Source organism: Nicotiana tomentosiformis, chromosome 8, assembly GCF_000390325.3.
Source record: "Nicotiana tomentosiformis chromosome 8, ASM39032v3, whole genome shotgun sequence".
Lineage (NCBI taxonomy): Eukaryota > Viridiplantae > Streptophyta > Magnoliopsida > Solanales > Solanaceae > Nicotiana > Nicotiana tomentosiformis.
This window is the reverse complement of record NC_090819.1, coordinates 98155962-98171466: the sequence shown is the minus strand read 5'-3', so window position 1 is coordinate 98171466 and position 15505 is coordinate 98155962. Positions and strand designations below refer to the sequence as shown.

Genomic DNA, 15505 nt, shown 5'->3' with positions numbered 1-15505 from the left:
ATTCTGATGGGGGCTTTCTCCCCTGATTGTTGTTGACTGATGCAGTAGTGTTACTGCTTGAGGGAGGAGTCTTGGATTTGGATGCACCTCGATCTCCTCCGTTTCTGTTGGGGCCACCGTTGCTAGGTTGGCTCCCGTTGTATCCCCCTCGAACAGGCGGCTGGGGCCTATCCTTCTGAGTTTCCAACTGATAATCCCCAAGGCAGTCAGCAGCTTGAATGGCCTTGGAGGGTATCTACCCGTTGTCTTTGCAGTTCCATACGAGCATGAGGTTTCAAACCTTCTATGAATGCGAACAGTTTGTCTTTGTCCCCCATATCCCGTATGTTTAGCATGAGTGCGGAAAATTCACGCACGTAGTCCCGTACCGACCTGGTGTGGCGGAGTTCACGCAACTTTCTTCGTGCATTGTATTCCACATTTTCGGGGAAGAACTGTAGGCGTATGGCGGCCTTCAGTTCTGCCCATGTCTGGAAAATATCTTCACCGGCCCTGATGGCTTCGTATTTGACTCGCCACCAGAGTTTTGCATCACCCTGAAGATACATGGCAACAGTTGCTACCTTTTTGGATTCTTCCAAATGTCCAACGGCATCGAAGTATTGTTCGATGTCGAAGATGAAGTTTTCCACTTCTTTAGCATCCCGGGCTCCGTTGTATGGATTGGGCTCCGAAATTTTCAGCTTTTGTGGAATGGGGCCAATGTTCATGGCACCCCTGATGTGGTTTTCGCCTCCTTTGAGCAGGCTTTGAAGGGCAGCATTGACAACATTGAGCTGGCCTGTCAAGTTGTCTATGGTTTGCTGCATGACTGTCAGTCTGTCTGCCTCTAGTTCCCGATGGGCTAAATCCTCGGCACGCTCCTGTTGGAGGTCCTCGAATTGGCCATGAATTTTGGTTGCCTCGACGGCAGCCGTTTGCCGGTCTTCCTCAGAGTCTTGACTGATGTTTGCTATGTCATTTTTGGCCTGCCGCATTCTGCGGTCCAGGTCGTCCAACCTTTGCACTAGGCTGGTTTTTAGATCAGGCAACGTATCCACGATGGGCCATAATGCGTCAACCGTCTCTTCTAGGGTCGTGATGCGATCCCCGTTATTCACCATGGTCAGAAATGGTGATGATGATGGCAATGAGTTCCCTCGTCCGATGTCGAGCCTAGGCTCTGATACCAACTGTTACGCGGCGCCTTCCTGATGTTCCTTGGAAGGGCGACGTAAGGCTAAGCAACCGATGTCAGTGCGGTTGCTATGCGCCAACTAAGGTCCTCGCCGTACGCTAGACTAGATTGTCAGTGCCGTACGGGAAAACCAATGTCGTAAGCAATTGAGCAGCGGAAAATGAGCAACTGATGATGAAAGCTGATGATTGTATTGATGATGATGATGAAAGCTATTACAAGATGCAATGCGGTGTCGGGGGGGAGAGACACCAGTACAGAGAATTGTTTGAATGCTTGAATGTTTGAATGCTTTGGTCCCCCTTAATAATGCTTAAAAAAAATAAACCAAAGTTACAAGAGTTGACCTAAGAAAGCTGTAGAAACACACTGAAAATGAATGAAGTAAAACTACTCTATAATTACAATGAAAAGGACTTAGTCTTCTATGGAAGCAAGTCCGATGGCAGCAACTTTGTCTTGAGCAGTAGGGTCTGCGCGTGCGGCACTATTTGGATCTGCCAGCGGCGGGGCGCTGTGCTTGGCATTAGGTCTGCGCGCGGGGCACTGTCTGGGTGTGCGGTGCTGTTGGCAACATGATAATTTGTGCGTGCGGCATTGTCGGTGCGCGCGGCGTTGATGGCATTGACCAGCCGCTGGGTGCTGGTATTGATTATCGGTGAGGCAACAGAGGCGCATGCTCGCTTGTCACTTGGCGCTGCCGAGACCACGGGGCCGACCGTGGCGCTAGGCGTTGGAAGGCTTGCCGGGACGCCACTAGGCGCGTCCAAGGGGTCATGGGTCGATGATGGAAAGCAGCCCATGACAGTAAGTTGATAGGCGACCTCACAATTTGTATCTTACTTATCATAAGGGACGAATTTAATGTTTTGACTATCAAATTCAACTTAGGATAGTCAATTGAGGGAGTAGCATTTATTTAAGGGAAAAGGGCCAAATCCCCTCTACTTTCATATATTGTCTATATTTAACCTCTGTTATACTATCGGGCCAAATTTATCTCTACCGTTATACTATCGGGCCAAATTTACCCCTACAATCAGCAAACTTTTAAAAATACCTCTTGATCTTTTAAGTAATCCAAAATCTCCCAAATTCCTTTTATTTAAATTACTTGTTGTTCTTCTTGATCCACTATTTTTTAAATAATTGGCATTTACCTGCTTTCTGTATTAGAGAAAAAAATATTAAATAATACAACCGAATAAACAAAGTATAGTAAATTGAAAAATCTAAATTAGGTAGTTTTTATAAATTCTAAAAGTATTTACAACATCCCAATTTTAATGAATTCATTGCACCAAATGTATGGAGAGTTTGCTAATATTAGTGATTGAAGTTGAAATTCCTCGGAGACTTTCATTGTCTAATTCAACTTTGCTTTAATTAAATGCCTACATATTGTGTACTCTTAAGTTAGTCGATCGAACTATATACTAACCATGCAATGACAAAATATATTTGAATATACATGTACATACATGATAATCAGCTGCATATAATACACAATAAATAGACCCACTAAATTCTACAGTATGTATATGATTGAAAAATAAATAAAATTCTAAACCAATTTTATTTATTACAAGAAGAGAAATGGGTGCATTGGTAATTAAAAATAATTATGAATAATTTGTATAGTCTAATAACTTTAGCATTCACATCAATAGTAATTTTTGAAAATAATGGAGCAAGAAGAACAACAAGTGATTTAAATAAAAAGAATTTGGGAGATTTTGGATTACTTAACAGATCAAGGGATATTTTTAAAAATTTGCTGATTGTAGGGGTAAATTTGGCCCGATAGTATAACGGTAGAGATAAATTTGGCACATGGTATAACGGAGGTTAAATATAGACAATATATGAAAGTAGATGGGTATATTTGGCCCTTTTCCCTTTATTTAATGATAGGATGGAAAGGTCAGATGCCTTGCTCTCAATCTTAGGGTTGTGATGATAATGTGAGACGAATACTAGCTTCTTATGCGGCATGAGTGTGTGGTTGTCCGACTTGACACTCTGAAAAAACTCTATTTGTGGCATTGGCATTGAGTTGTCCTTCGTTTTAATGCCTAAAGAACCTCTAATGGGAGCATTGGCGCGATGATGCAGCTAACGACACGTGTCTTTGGGCGTTAGAGGCCCCTACTACGAGTCGGCAAGTGAATAGCAAGCGCTGGCAATGCTTCTAGCCTGGTCCAGCTACGAGCTATTTAACTTGACAACTTCAATATACATTGTTGGAGCTAGAATCACCACGGTTGTTGGCAGCAAACTTGCCCTGCAAGTCATTTAACTTCACAAAGTCGAACTAGAGTCGAGCTCAACAAGGTTTTTTCCCTACTTTCTGCTAAGCTCGTTCCCTTGATTGTGGTTTTGCTTGATAGAAGTAAGTAGGTACAGCGAAAGTCTAGTACCTAACAATTCAAAATTATCATGTATGTGCTCAAGCAACTAAACTAAGGGAAGTGAAGGACCTATAATATAGTTTTGCATTCTTTGAATTAACCAAGTCTAGGAAAAAAGCATTGTTTATAGTTGGTTTTACTGGTGTCCCCCTCCTAATTGAGATAATGGGATAAAGAACACTTCACACTGCAGGCTTTCCCTTTTCGTCACATTTGTTTACATGTTCTAAAACTCATTAGCCTTTTTTAAAAATTATTCCTCAAACTAATTACAAGAAATATACTGATTAAGGCACTTGCTCTAATTAAGCTATCACATTTCAAGAAGCCTCATCTGATTCTTCAGATTATACCTACACCTTTTCTTAGTATTTTACAGTTAACCATATTCTTTTTGATACTAGAAAGTAGAAACTATTTAAAATTTTCTAAATCTATATTATGTCACCTATGATTTGTCAATTTTTTCTGAAGTCGTGTCCGGAAACTTTCAGATTTTTTCACTTTTGATCCATTAAGGCTTGTCGACTTAAGTCTGCCTTTAAAGTTATTCATCTGTCTTCTCTCCACTATTGTCTTCTTCTCAATATTTGTCCCACATTTGTTTCAATTAATATAGACAAAAATAAGGGCATCGGAAAATCATCTCTCTTTCTCCTCCTTTCATACTGTACTCTCTAGTTTGTACCGTCTACTCTGTAAGCAAAAACTATGTACAAAAAATAACATTTGTGATGGAGAATTGTCACAATTCCATTTCAAATTCGAGTATTAGCAACAACAAAAAAATAAAAAAATAAAAAAAAGTGACGGAAGAATAAAACTGACACAAATTGATTCCGTCACAATTGTGTTCTGGTACTGCATGATGTTTGCATCAAATAGAAGTATGTATATTCAGATCAATTAAACGTGATGCCTACACTAAGTGCATATTTGATTTTAGTTTTGTTTGACAAAATGAAAAGAATTAAGGGTCACCGATAAGTAGACAAATAATCGATAAGTAGAGAACCAAATAATATTTCCTCCTAATGGTCCTATTCCAAGTTCCATTTTTTTCTCAGAAATCACCTACAATCTCTACTCCAATGTCACTAAAACCACAAAACATAAAGAAGTAATTTTGCAGCAAAGGTAAGTTCTCTACATGAGTTTTTTGACAATGGTGGTGTCGATGTCAGCTAGTGCGCACCTCAGCTATACTGCTATCTTCTACCAGCACAGATACTGAATTACTTTCATCATAACTGAACAACTCAGGCTGAATCTTGTGTCTACAAACAGGACAAAATGGCTGCTTGGACAGCCAAAGATCAAGACATTCTAGGTGGAATCCATGGTTGCAACCAGGAACCAACCTTGCAAGTTCCTCATTTTCAATCACATCCAAGCAAATTGCACAATCATTGCCAGAACTCAAATCTTTTCCAGTGAACTTAGGGAGTTTTTCAAGCTGCACATCAGAGAGTCCGTCTTTCTGGGCGGATTTAACAGGCCGAGAAGGGTGGTCCCTACTAGTTGTTCTTGAAACTACGTAGAGGTAGAAGAAGAAGAGGAAAGCCATGAAGACGAAAGGTAAACAAAACAGTAGGTACAAAGAGACAGCCATTTTTTTTTAAAGGAAAATGGTGGAGTGAAGTTCAAGAAGTTGTTTAAATTTGTAAAAGGGGCTCTCAGAATTTAGAGTGTTGTTTGATCAGAAATGGGTTGTTGATGAAATGGCTTAAATGTGTCCTTTTCTTGCAGGAGGGAGTATAACGGCTACAGCATTGGGAAATTGGAAGACAAAGAAAGGATAGAAAGAAGACAAAAATTGATATTGCTAGTATTAATAGTGTTTGAAACTATTTATTCTTTACGAGGTTTGTCTAGGGAGGATGAAATTGAATGAATTGCACCAGTAAGGAATAAGTACCTTAGATGAATCAGCATCACACCATTTCATTGGGGAAATCATCTCCTACATAACATGTACCCAAAGTCACAATTTAAAAAGTTACTCCCTTCGTCCCATTTTTTAATTGTCGTTTTAGATCTTTTTATGTCCATTAAGAAAACAATAAATATAGTATAATTTACTAAGTTATCCTTATTAAATGCTTTTTGAGTTTTGAATAGTATTAAAAAGAACTACAACTTTAATATTAAGGGCATAGTTAGAAACAATTAATAAATTTAATCTTGAATTTCTAAAGTGACAATTATTTTGGGACAAATTTATTGAGCTAAAGCGACAGTTTGGGAAGAAATAACTAAGTGCAAACAGAGGCGGACATAGGATTTGAAGGTCATGGGTGCAATTTTGGATTCAACCAAGATCTGCTTTGTATATAGGGTGTCCACTACTAATATATTGCTATTCTCTAAAGACATGTACATGTATACATGAAATTTTTGTCGAACTTTACGGGTGCCAGTGACCCCTCTATGTATAATATAGGTCCGCCTCTGGGTGCAAACAAGTGAACCTGAAAGCTTTGACATGACAGATTGATTCTTTTTCGAGCAAATGCACAGCCATTGTTTTTTTGCAGATCATAGTAAATCTTACGATTTGAAGAGCCAAAATAATGAGGATCAACTTCAAAATGCTTAGAATTGGATGAAGCTAACTAAACCAATGTGTCCGTAGCAGAATGTTCTCTTCTTTGGCTTTTTCCACACGGAATTGATGAGCTATATAAAGACAACTTCTTTTTACGCCATGCTTTGTTATCTTTTCGGCAACTAATACTACGTCATCCAAACTCTTTCCTCCACCTTAGTCTGCTTAATAACTGGATTTTTGCCCTCCAGGAATGCTAAACAGAAACTAAAGCATTATTTCAACAGTGCTGGTAACTGAAGTTTAATATGTCGAAAAGCTGGTTTGAATCAATACCAATATTTGAACTCAAACTGTCTACAGATATCATCCAACATTATTGTGTCCTCCCTTTTACCTAGGAAGTCCAGCTATATATCAAAAAAAACAAATAGAGGAAGTCCTTTGACTTGTTTGTGCTATCTCGCTTTCCACTTAAACCAACTCTGAGGGAATATCAGGGTTTAGCTTGCAAAGCCAAACTCGTGTAATCGACTAGACTTGATTGATTTGGGAAGCTCAATTCCCTCATCTGGAATTATCTTCCCCCCTTCTTGATTAATAAGTTTAACCTCGTGAATGATCTTGCCTAATGCACAGTTCCAAAAGGGGCTGAGTTGAATTTGAAGTGAATTCAGAATCCACTCCATCTTCTAGGCCAAATATACAGCACACAAGAAATATCCCTAAGCTCCGAACACTCTCCTCAGTATCATATATTAGAATATGTCTTCATTTTTTTTGTTTCATCAAGAAATTATGCTATCATTCAAAGCGTTTCTTGCAATTCAGCAACCAATAAAGAGAGATGAAGCTTCTCTGCCGCATATCCAACGTGCTTTGATACATTTCACGAGATGCTTTCACACGTGACAAGGAAATTTCTCTTGCGAAGCCCTTAAAAAGGAAGATACTAGATGCTATGGGATATACCTTAGGATACCTTATGTAGGACTTGAGAATTTGACTTCATACTATACTAGAGCTTCCCTAGAACCGCAGCAGACACTATAGTTAGCTAGTAGAGCACCAGGTTGAGAGCTGGAAGGAAGAGGCTGTGGGAAACGGCACACTTGTGTAGCTTCTACACAATTCTATAGCTGCATATGCACGTTGTTTAACCAGCCAGCAAGCTACATCTCTATCATTCAAGATTGCCAGCTACAACTGGAAAAGGTTGAGAACACAGAAAAGCACTTTGGATTATAAGATATCATTCAAGGTGTTGCTATCCTCAGAAGACACAAGGCACCTTGTTTCACAAGACAACAGATAAAGATATTACTATATCAGTAGACCAGACCATCCAAAAACAGCCTGTTTTCTACCACCAAAAAGTATCATTCAAGTAATCAGTATTCGTAAAACTCAGTCCTGGGGCTAACCAAGGGGTAAACAAACAAATGGAAACAATTCCACATCAACATTCCATGAAATGACACATGGAGAGTTCGAAAGATTAGCAAGGGAGGGGAGATCCACCGAAGCAATGAGCAAAAACTAGGACACTTCGAAAACAAATCCACAGCAACATTCTCGTCCATTTAGATGACAAATAAGTTCTGCAATAGCTGACTTACGATCTAAACTCCTACATCATGGAAAATGGTAAAAAGTACGCCAAAACACAGATAAATGCAAAACAAAACTTATGCAGATCCGAACTAAGCATGTTTCCATCAAAACCTCCCGCCAAGCTGAACCATCTTGCATGCTTACAGCTTGTCCTCAAACTCAGACAGAGGAGTCACTGCCTGCTTCAAACCCTTCCTCTTGCGGATATCAAGGACGAGTTGATGAGCTTGTGTACCAGCGTCCAATGGATCAGATGACATCATGTCCCAATGATCAAACACACATTGTGGGAAAGCTTGACCAGAAGTAGCTGCCCTCAAGGTACCTGAGAATCCAAACGACTCGATGACAGGAAGGTATGCCTTGATGTTGTAAAGAGGGGTCCCTGGCCTCTGCATCTCCTCGAACACATGTCCACGCTTCTGGTTCAGAACACCATAGATGCCACCAAGGGCTTGCTCTGGAGCCTGAATCTCCACAAGGTAAACCGGCTCCAACAGGCGGGGCTTGGCGGTAAGCTGAGATGCATAGATAACCCTCCTAGCAGTGGGAATAACTTGGCCACCACCCCTGTGAATAGCATCAGCATGAAGAACAACATCACAGACTTCAAAGCAAATACCTCTCATGTTCTCTTCAGCCAATGCACCTTCCTTGGAAGCCCACTGGAAACCAGCAACAACAGAATCCTTAATTTCATTCAGGTACTGAACTCCCTTACACATATCCACCACCATGTTGGGACCAGTTGTCTCTGGACCAAAGCACCAAATTTTCTTTGCAAGATCCTTGTCCCAACCAAACTCCTCAGACAAGATCTTGGAACGAACTTTGGGATCATCCCTAGGGCCAATACGTCCATCGTCAATAGCCTCAGCAAGCCCTTCCTCCATGGGTCTAGCTTCCATGTACAAACGGTTATGCTTGTTAGGAGACTTGCTCATCACAGTCCGACAAGACTTCTCAAGTACAGTCTCACGGAAGGACACAACAGGATCAGACACTATAATCTCAGCACCGCCCATGAAATCATCCTGCAAGTCCTTCAAGCAGATCTCAAGGTGGAGTTCTCCAGCACCAGCAATGATATGCTCTCCAGACTCTTCAATAGAACAAAGAACCATAGGATCAGACTTAGCCAGACGCTTCAACCCTTCGACAAGCTTGGGAAGGTCAGATGCAAGCTTGCACTGAACCGCAACACGCACGACTGGTGAGACAGAAAACTTCATTGCTCTGATTGGATGGGCCTCGACTTCCTTCTCATTGGTCAATGTTGCATTCTTGGTAATAAATTGGTCCAGACCGACCATGGCAACAGTGTTACCACAAGGGACATCCTCAACTGTTTCTTGCTTCTTACCCATCCATATAACAGTTCTCTGCACATTCTTAACATACAAATCTTTCTTTTCACCAGGTACATAGTTAGGACCCATGATTCTGACCTTCATACCAGTACATACCTTACCAGCAAATACACGACCAAAAGCAAAGAATCTACCCTTGTCTGATGCTGGAATCATTTTGGATACATAAAGCATAAGTGGCCCCTCTGGGTCACAGTTCCTGATGGCATTGGCATATTGATCATCAAGAGGTCCCTCGTACAGGTTTTCCACACGGTATCTTTGAGCTGTGGAAGGAGATGGCAGATGAAAGATCATCATTTCCAGAAGAGCAGTACTTGCAGGAAGCCAGGTCTGCATCACACGCTTCATCAGTGCCTTGCCCATCAACTCTTTCTCCTCAGATTTCATGGTTACACCAAGCTTCTGCAACATTGGCCAGAGCTTATCTTTTTGATCGTTCATGCAAGTGTTAATAATCTGCTTGATTGGCTCATAACAGAATTGAACAAACCCACGCTTGCATGTAGCAGACCCGGTGTTTTTGGTGGTCCACTTTTTGGTGGCAGGGTCAAAGAAGTTCTCACCCCACAGCCTTTCCATCATCTTAGACTCGTCAACTCCAAACTTGGAAGCATACATCTTGGCAAAGTTGGTGAGAGTGAAAGCCCACCCATGCAATCCAGCAGAGAAAGCAACAGTACCTTTCTCGGGATAGACCTGGACATCACCGAGAAGGGGATCCTCATATGTAGCCATGATAACATTAGCATTCTCAATAACCCTGGAAAATGTCTGATAAGCCTCCTCTCCATCAACCTGAAGCTCAAGGAAACACCTGTCCATCTTGTTTACAGTCAAGACAGGACGAATCCTTTCACCGAGGGCCTGACGGAGCACAGTCTCTGTCTGGACACAGACACCTTCTACACAGTCAACCACAACAAGTGCACCATCAGTAATACGAAGGGCAGCAGTCACTTCAGATGAGAAGTCAACGTGCCCAGGTGAATCAATGAGGTTGATGAGGTACTCGTTCCCATTTCTCTCTCCCTTGAAGTTCTTCAAGGATTCATCAGTCATCTGATAATATAGTGAAATACCAGTGGACTTGATGGTGATACCACGCTCAGCTTCATCTGCACGTGTATCTGTCATTCTGACATCACCTGCAACTTCCTGAGCAATAATACCAGCAGCCGCCACCAGAGAGTCGGTAAGGGTAGATTTTCCTGTCAGATTAAAGATAATCAGGTAATTAGAGCCAGAGATGTTATGCTATTACCAATACCTCAAATCTGTTCTATGGACAAAAGGAAGAATGGAGAAGAACACTAATGAAATAACACTAAGCAGAACTGTACTACCCAAATATAATGTGATGCTAATGTCAAGATTCACTCCAGGTGATTACTGGGGATCACAATAACATTTCTCTTATTAGACATGAACAAAAAATTCCTCAAGAAAAACTATAATTAAGCAACATCATCAGAGTTATTTCAATTGCTTACCATGGTCCACATGTGCAATAACAGACATATTACGAATGTTATGCTTGAAGTCCATAATGTTTCTAAGCTCTTCAGCTGTGAACTTCACCATCTTGAATACTTGTTAACTGTAACAGCTACAAAATTATTTATGTTCCTGACATTTGAAACCACAACATAAATTAGACTAACCAAAAAGATCCATCAAAACATAGTTTATTACTCCACAAATAAGATCCATGTGGCTAAGCCACCAACTATAATGAAGGTTACAAAATTACGAACGTAAAAAATGTATTCTCATATGCAAACTAGCTATCAAAAGATCCAAACAGAAGAGGTAGAACTAACACATCTCATATGCATGAAGGTTACAAAATTATTACTAGGTAGAATACAAACAGACAAATTCAGATGGTAGTAGATTGAAAATTCAAGTTCAATTATAATTTATATGTATTCTCAGAAAAAAAAATGGTTACACTATAAAGAAACACCAATCCACTAAAAGACAGCTCCATGCATCAGTCATCAAAACAAAAAAAAAAGCTAATCGGCGAGATACATACAGAACAAAAATAACACATCATATTTGCATGAAGCCTATAAAACCACACAGAGCAGAAACAGACGGTCTATTATTCACGTTTTTTCCCAAATACAACCACTAGTAATCCATCGTGCTTGCAAAATATGCAAACTAGCTAAACAGTCTTATAGCATATATCTCTCCATAACAGATATCATCGACAATCGAAAACTCAATTTTAACACAAACATAGACATATATATATATATATATATATATATACACAGAGACACATATATAAACAAGCGCGCACACACACGTGCACACACACACACACACACACACACACACACACATATATATATATATATATGAAATCATCAGAAATGAAAAAACTCTATCACAAGTTTATGCGAGAAAAAGAGAACTTCAATAGTATTAAATGAACTCAATACCAAAGAAAACATCAAACTTCCTAAAACGCAACAATGAATCCATAAGCTTCCAGCTTACGAACGTAAAAACAAAAGCATCACATGAAAAAAAAACATGAACAGAACTGCAAATAAACAGCAGATCTGAGCTAGATCTAGATATATCAACCTATCAAAAGCACTACAATAAGATTCATAAAGATAATTCAATACATATAGTGAATTTACCAGAGAAAAGTGAAATCGCAACACAAATCAAACAATAATCGTGAAAAAAAAAAGAGAATCGGAAAGAATTGTACAAATCTTAGTCAGACAGAGAAATAAAGTAGAGTCTTACTGAATATAGAGAGAAGTAGGCGGCGACTATTGTGATTGTGAGACCTTACAATTCTGCCGCTATGATAAGCTGAGGTTTCGCATTGTGCGATGGTATATACCCTGTCTTTATGGGCCGCAGCTGACTTAGAGCCAGCATTTTGGGCCACGTTACAATCTGGAATGGGCCTTTAGTCGATCCATCAGAACTTTTTGATTGGCCCATGGTCCAAGCAAGAGAAGACTCGTACTAATCAAGAAGAATTAAAAGGAAATTTCTGAAACCACTATTGTTTAGTGGCTATTAACTTCTTATAGTTACCATATACATAATTACTATTCAATTATTACGGTAGTGTATTCGATGTATTCGCGTTGTTGTATTCATGAATACAACAGCAAAAGGCGCCTAAAATCTAGGGGTGGGTGTCGGTCGGTTCGGTCGGTTATTATGAAAGTACGGTTTGGTTTTTTGGTTTTCGATTTTGTAATATTAATAACCAAATCAAACCAAAGTATTTACGGTTCGGTGCGATTTTTTCAAAGTTAGGTTCGGTTATTTCCGGTTTATTTTTTCGGTTTTAAACGGTTGAAGGAAATTTTATGCTTCTCTGGCAAAAGGAAATAGATTGTCATAATGAATGAATAGAAAAGAAGATATTGGTCTAACAACCATTGCACATAACAGAGACGATATTCTCAGTTCTCATGCAATAAACAAGGTTGGAATTTATTTGTTTTTCGTCCAGCCCAGCAAATTGTCATTTTGAGATAGAGTTCTCACAATATCACTCTAATTGTCATTTTGAGGATATATATTCTCAGTTCTTATGCAATAAACAAGCCTGAAAATGCTGCAAAGTCATCAAAAGAAACTAGTGTAACATTCTGGTGATCACTAAAGAGGAGGATATTTGAAACTACACTATAAATGAAACCAAGAATAGAGAACAAGCACATACAGAACAGGGAGGCCTTTAGTGCAAATAGAACACAGCAGCTATCTAAGTAGCAAAATATTGCACAGTTCAGCAGTGGCAAATTAGTCCAAAACAGTTTAACACAGTGGCAAATCTAGCAGCTACCAAAGTCCAAAATAAGTCTAGAAATACCATCACCAAACAACAAAACAGTGGCAAACTAGTCACAAGCCACAAGCCACAAAGTAAGTCTAGAAAATAATACTTAAAGTCTTAAATACGAATCACTAGATGAGGCATGAGACACTTCTTAATATGTTTCACTAAGCCATAAGTGCCATAATACTTTGGATGACAATTATAAACTCGATCACAATGAAGACACTTTGCTTTACGGGCTTCTTCATTTACTTCAACTAGCTCAAAATGTTCCCAGATAGGCAATCTAGCTTTAGGACCACAAGGCATAGTTAAACCTACAAAAAAAAAAGATCACAAGTTAATAAAATATTTTTAATTATAAATAACAGAAGAATATCATAAAATAAGGAAATCTTTAAACTGACCACATGTTCAAACTATGCATCAACAATGTTAGTATCTCTTTCAACAATGCAAGTTTCTCTTCCGCTCGTTACATAAACATTCTCATCTAAATCGGAAAAATGGAGTTAACGTGATATGATTAACAAAATTACTACAACGCCATAGACTAAGACATTTTCTTTCTTCATAAACTTAAACTTGACTTTGAGCTTTCATATACTGGAGTGTTCTCAATCACATTTTTTGGCAACAATAATTGTTCAAAATTATTCCAAGGAAAAAAAGAACTAAAACACAAAAAAAGAAGCCTTATCTTAATAAAAAAATCAACCAAAGAAATCTTGAATACCTTTTTCCAGCAAAAACTAAATCAGAAAGTTCGGCCAAAACGGCATTAACAGTGAGCAAAACTGCAAAATGACACTGGACCCAACTCAACTCAGAACTCAGGAGAAGTCGCACTAATCTGAGGAAGAAGGATGAGCGACGAGCTGAGGAAGAAGGCGTCACAGTCGAGCTGAGGAAGAAGGCAGCAGTCGCACAGAGCTGAGGAAGAAGGCAGCAGTCGCAGAGCTGAGGAAAAACCCTAAATCTAATTTTTGATTTAGGTTTGGGAAATGGGAATTGGGAAGTAAGTGACTAAGTGTAACGTATCAAACTATCAATAAGTTTGGGTAAATTGGGCTTCAAAGTTCAAATGGGTATTGGACTATTGGGCTTCAGCCTAAAATGGGTAATAAGTTTTGGACTCTCAAAAGAACCCACATGTTCAAACCTATTTTTCTTAATTAATACCCAAAATTTCGATTTTTCGGTTTAACCGAAACACCAAAACCGTAAACCGCACCGAAAAAATAAAAATTAATAATTTAAAAACCGTGCACCGACCGAAAAATCATTTAAACTGAAACCGAAAAACCAAAATTCACGGTTGCCGGTTTTTTCGGTTCGGCCGGTATTATGACCACCCCTACTAAAATCAGGGCAGTCCAGTTGTATGCGCATGTATTCGCGCCATGTATTCATGAATACAGTAACGACAATCACCTTAAAAATAGGTATGTCCAACTGTCTAATGACGGGAATAATATCAATTAGCGTGATACACTCCTAATATAACTCAACAAAATCAATTCTAGCATGCCTCATTATCAATCCAATTAAATAGAATGATTTTTCAGTTGTATATAATTGTTGCATTTAACTTTTTTATTTAGTGTGTTTCAATTTTTTTTTACTGTTGCATTCATTATATTCAATATTTGTATTTACTGTATTCGCTATTTTATATTCAGTGTATTCAAATGTATTTCTATTAATAATATTTTAGTTATTCCTAATACATATTATTATTGTGGTATTCGGTATATTTCATTGATTGTATTCACTGTATTTATATTTGTATTCAGTGTATTTTACCATATTTTACTGTATTTTAAAATTAAATGTATTCACTATTTATATTCTATTTTATTTTAATGTTTGTATTCAATGTATTTCAATATTTATATCATGTATTCATGCATACTGTATGTACAATATGCATGAATATAGGTGTATCCAGTTGTATTAAAAATTATCTTCAAAATACATAAATACAGGCAAAAAATGTATTTATATAAAAATACAATGTGTTTTAGTGAATTTGTACAGAATATAATGTATTTGTATCATTGTATGTAACTAAATAACAAAGAAGAGAAGAAAGTTCGTCGGAGATGGCGTTTTCCGGCCAAGAAGAGAAGAAAGTTTGTCGGATTCGTACAACAAATTTATGATAAGAGTTCATCACATTGCTCATTTTCGTTCAAAAAATTCACTCTTTTCTGTTTCCTGGCTGTCTTCTACTCTATTCTAATATATCGTCGGCCATCTATACTAGAGCGTATATCTTGAGTGGCTCGAAGAGAGAGAGAGAGAGAGAGAGATTCTTCTTTCTCATCGCCCATCAATACTAGGGCTTGAGTTGCTCTAAGAGAGAGAGAAAGAAGAAAAAATACGAGAGAATCGAAGAGAGAGAGATTCTTCTTTCTCGTCAGTCATCAGTACTAGGGCTTGAGTTGCTCGAAGAGAGAGAGGGAAGAGAGAGAGAGAGAGAGAGAGAGAGAGAGAGAGAGAGAGAGAGAGAGAGAAGAAAAAAATTGAGAGAGAATCTTGTGTTAATTG

At 38.7% G+C, this 15505-nt stretch overlaps 1 protein-coding gene and 1 long non-coding RNA gene across 2 annotated transcripts in view; both read right to left on the bottom strand.

The window, feature by feature from the left end:
- Positions 1-13906, bottom strand: part of LOC138896915 (uncharacterized) — a 148935-nt gene extending 135029 nt beyond the window's left edge. Inside the window, exon 1 of the long non-coding RNA XR_011410486.1 lies at positions 13802-13906. This is a non-coding gene — a long non-coding RNA (uncharacterized lncRNA). The remainder of the gene's footprint in view (positions 1-13801) is intronic.
- Positions 7666-11996, bottom strand: LOC104102328 (elongation factor 2). The gene is made up of 3 exons (XM_009610012.4): positions 11896-11996; positions 10614-10749; positions 7666-10331 (listed from the first exon to the last, which is right to left on the bottom strand). The coding sequence occupies exons 2-3, from the start codon at positions 10702-10704 to the stop codon at positions 7891-7893; spliced, it is 2532 nt and encodes an 843-aa protein (XP_009608307.1). The 5' UTR covers positions 10705-10749; positions 11896-11996; the 3' UTR covers positions 7666-7890.
- Positions 13907-15505: the final 1599 nt, after the last annotated feature.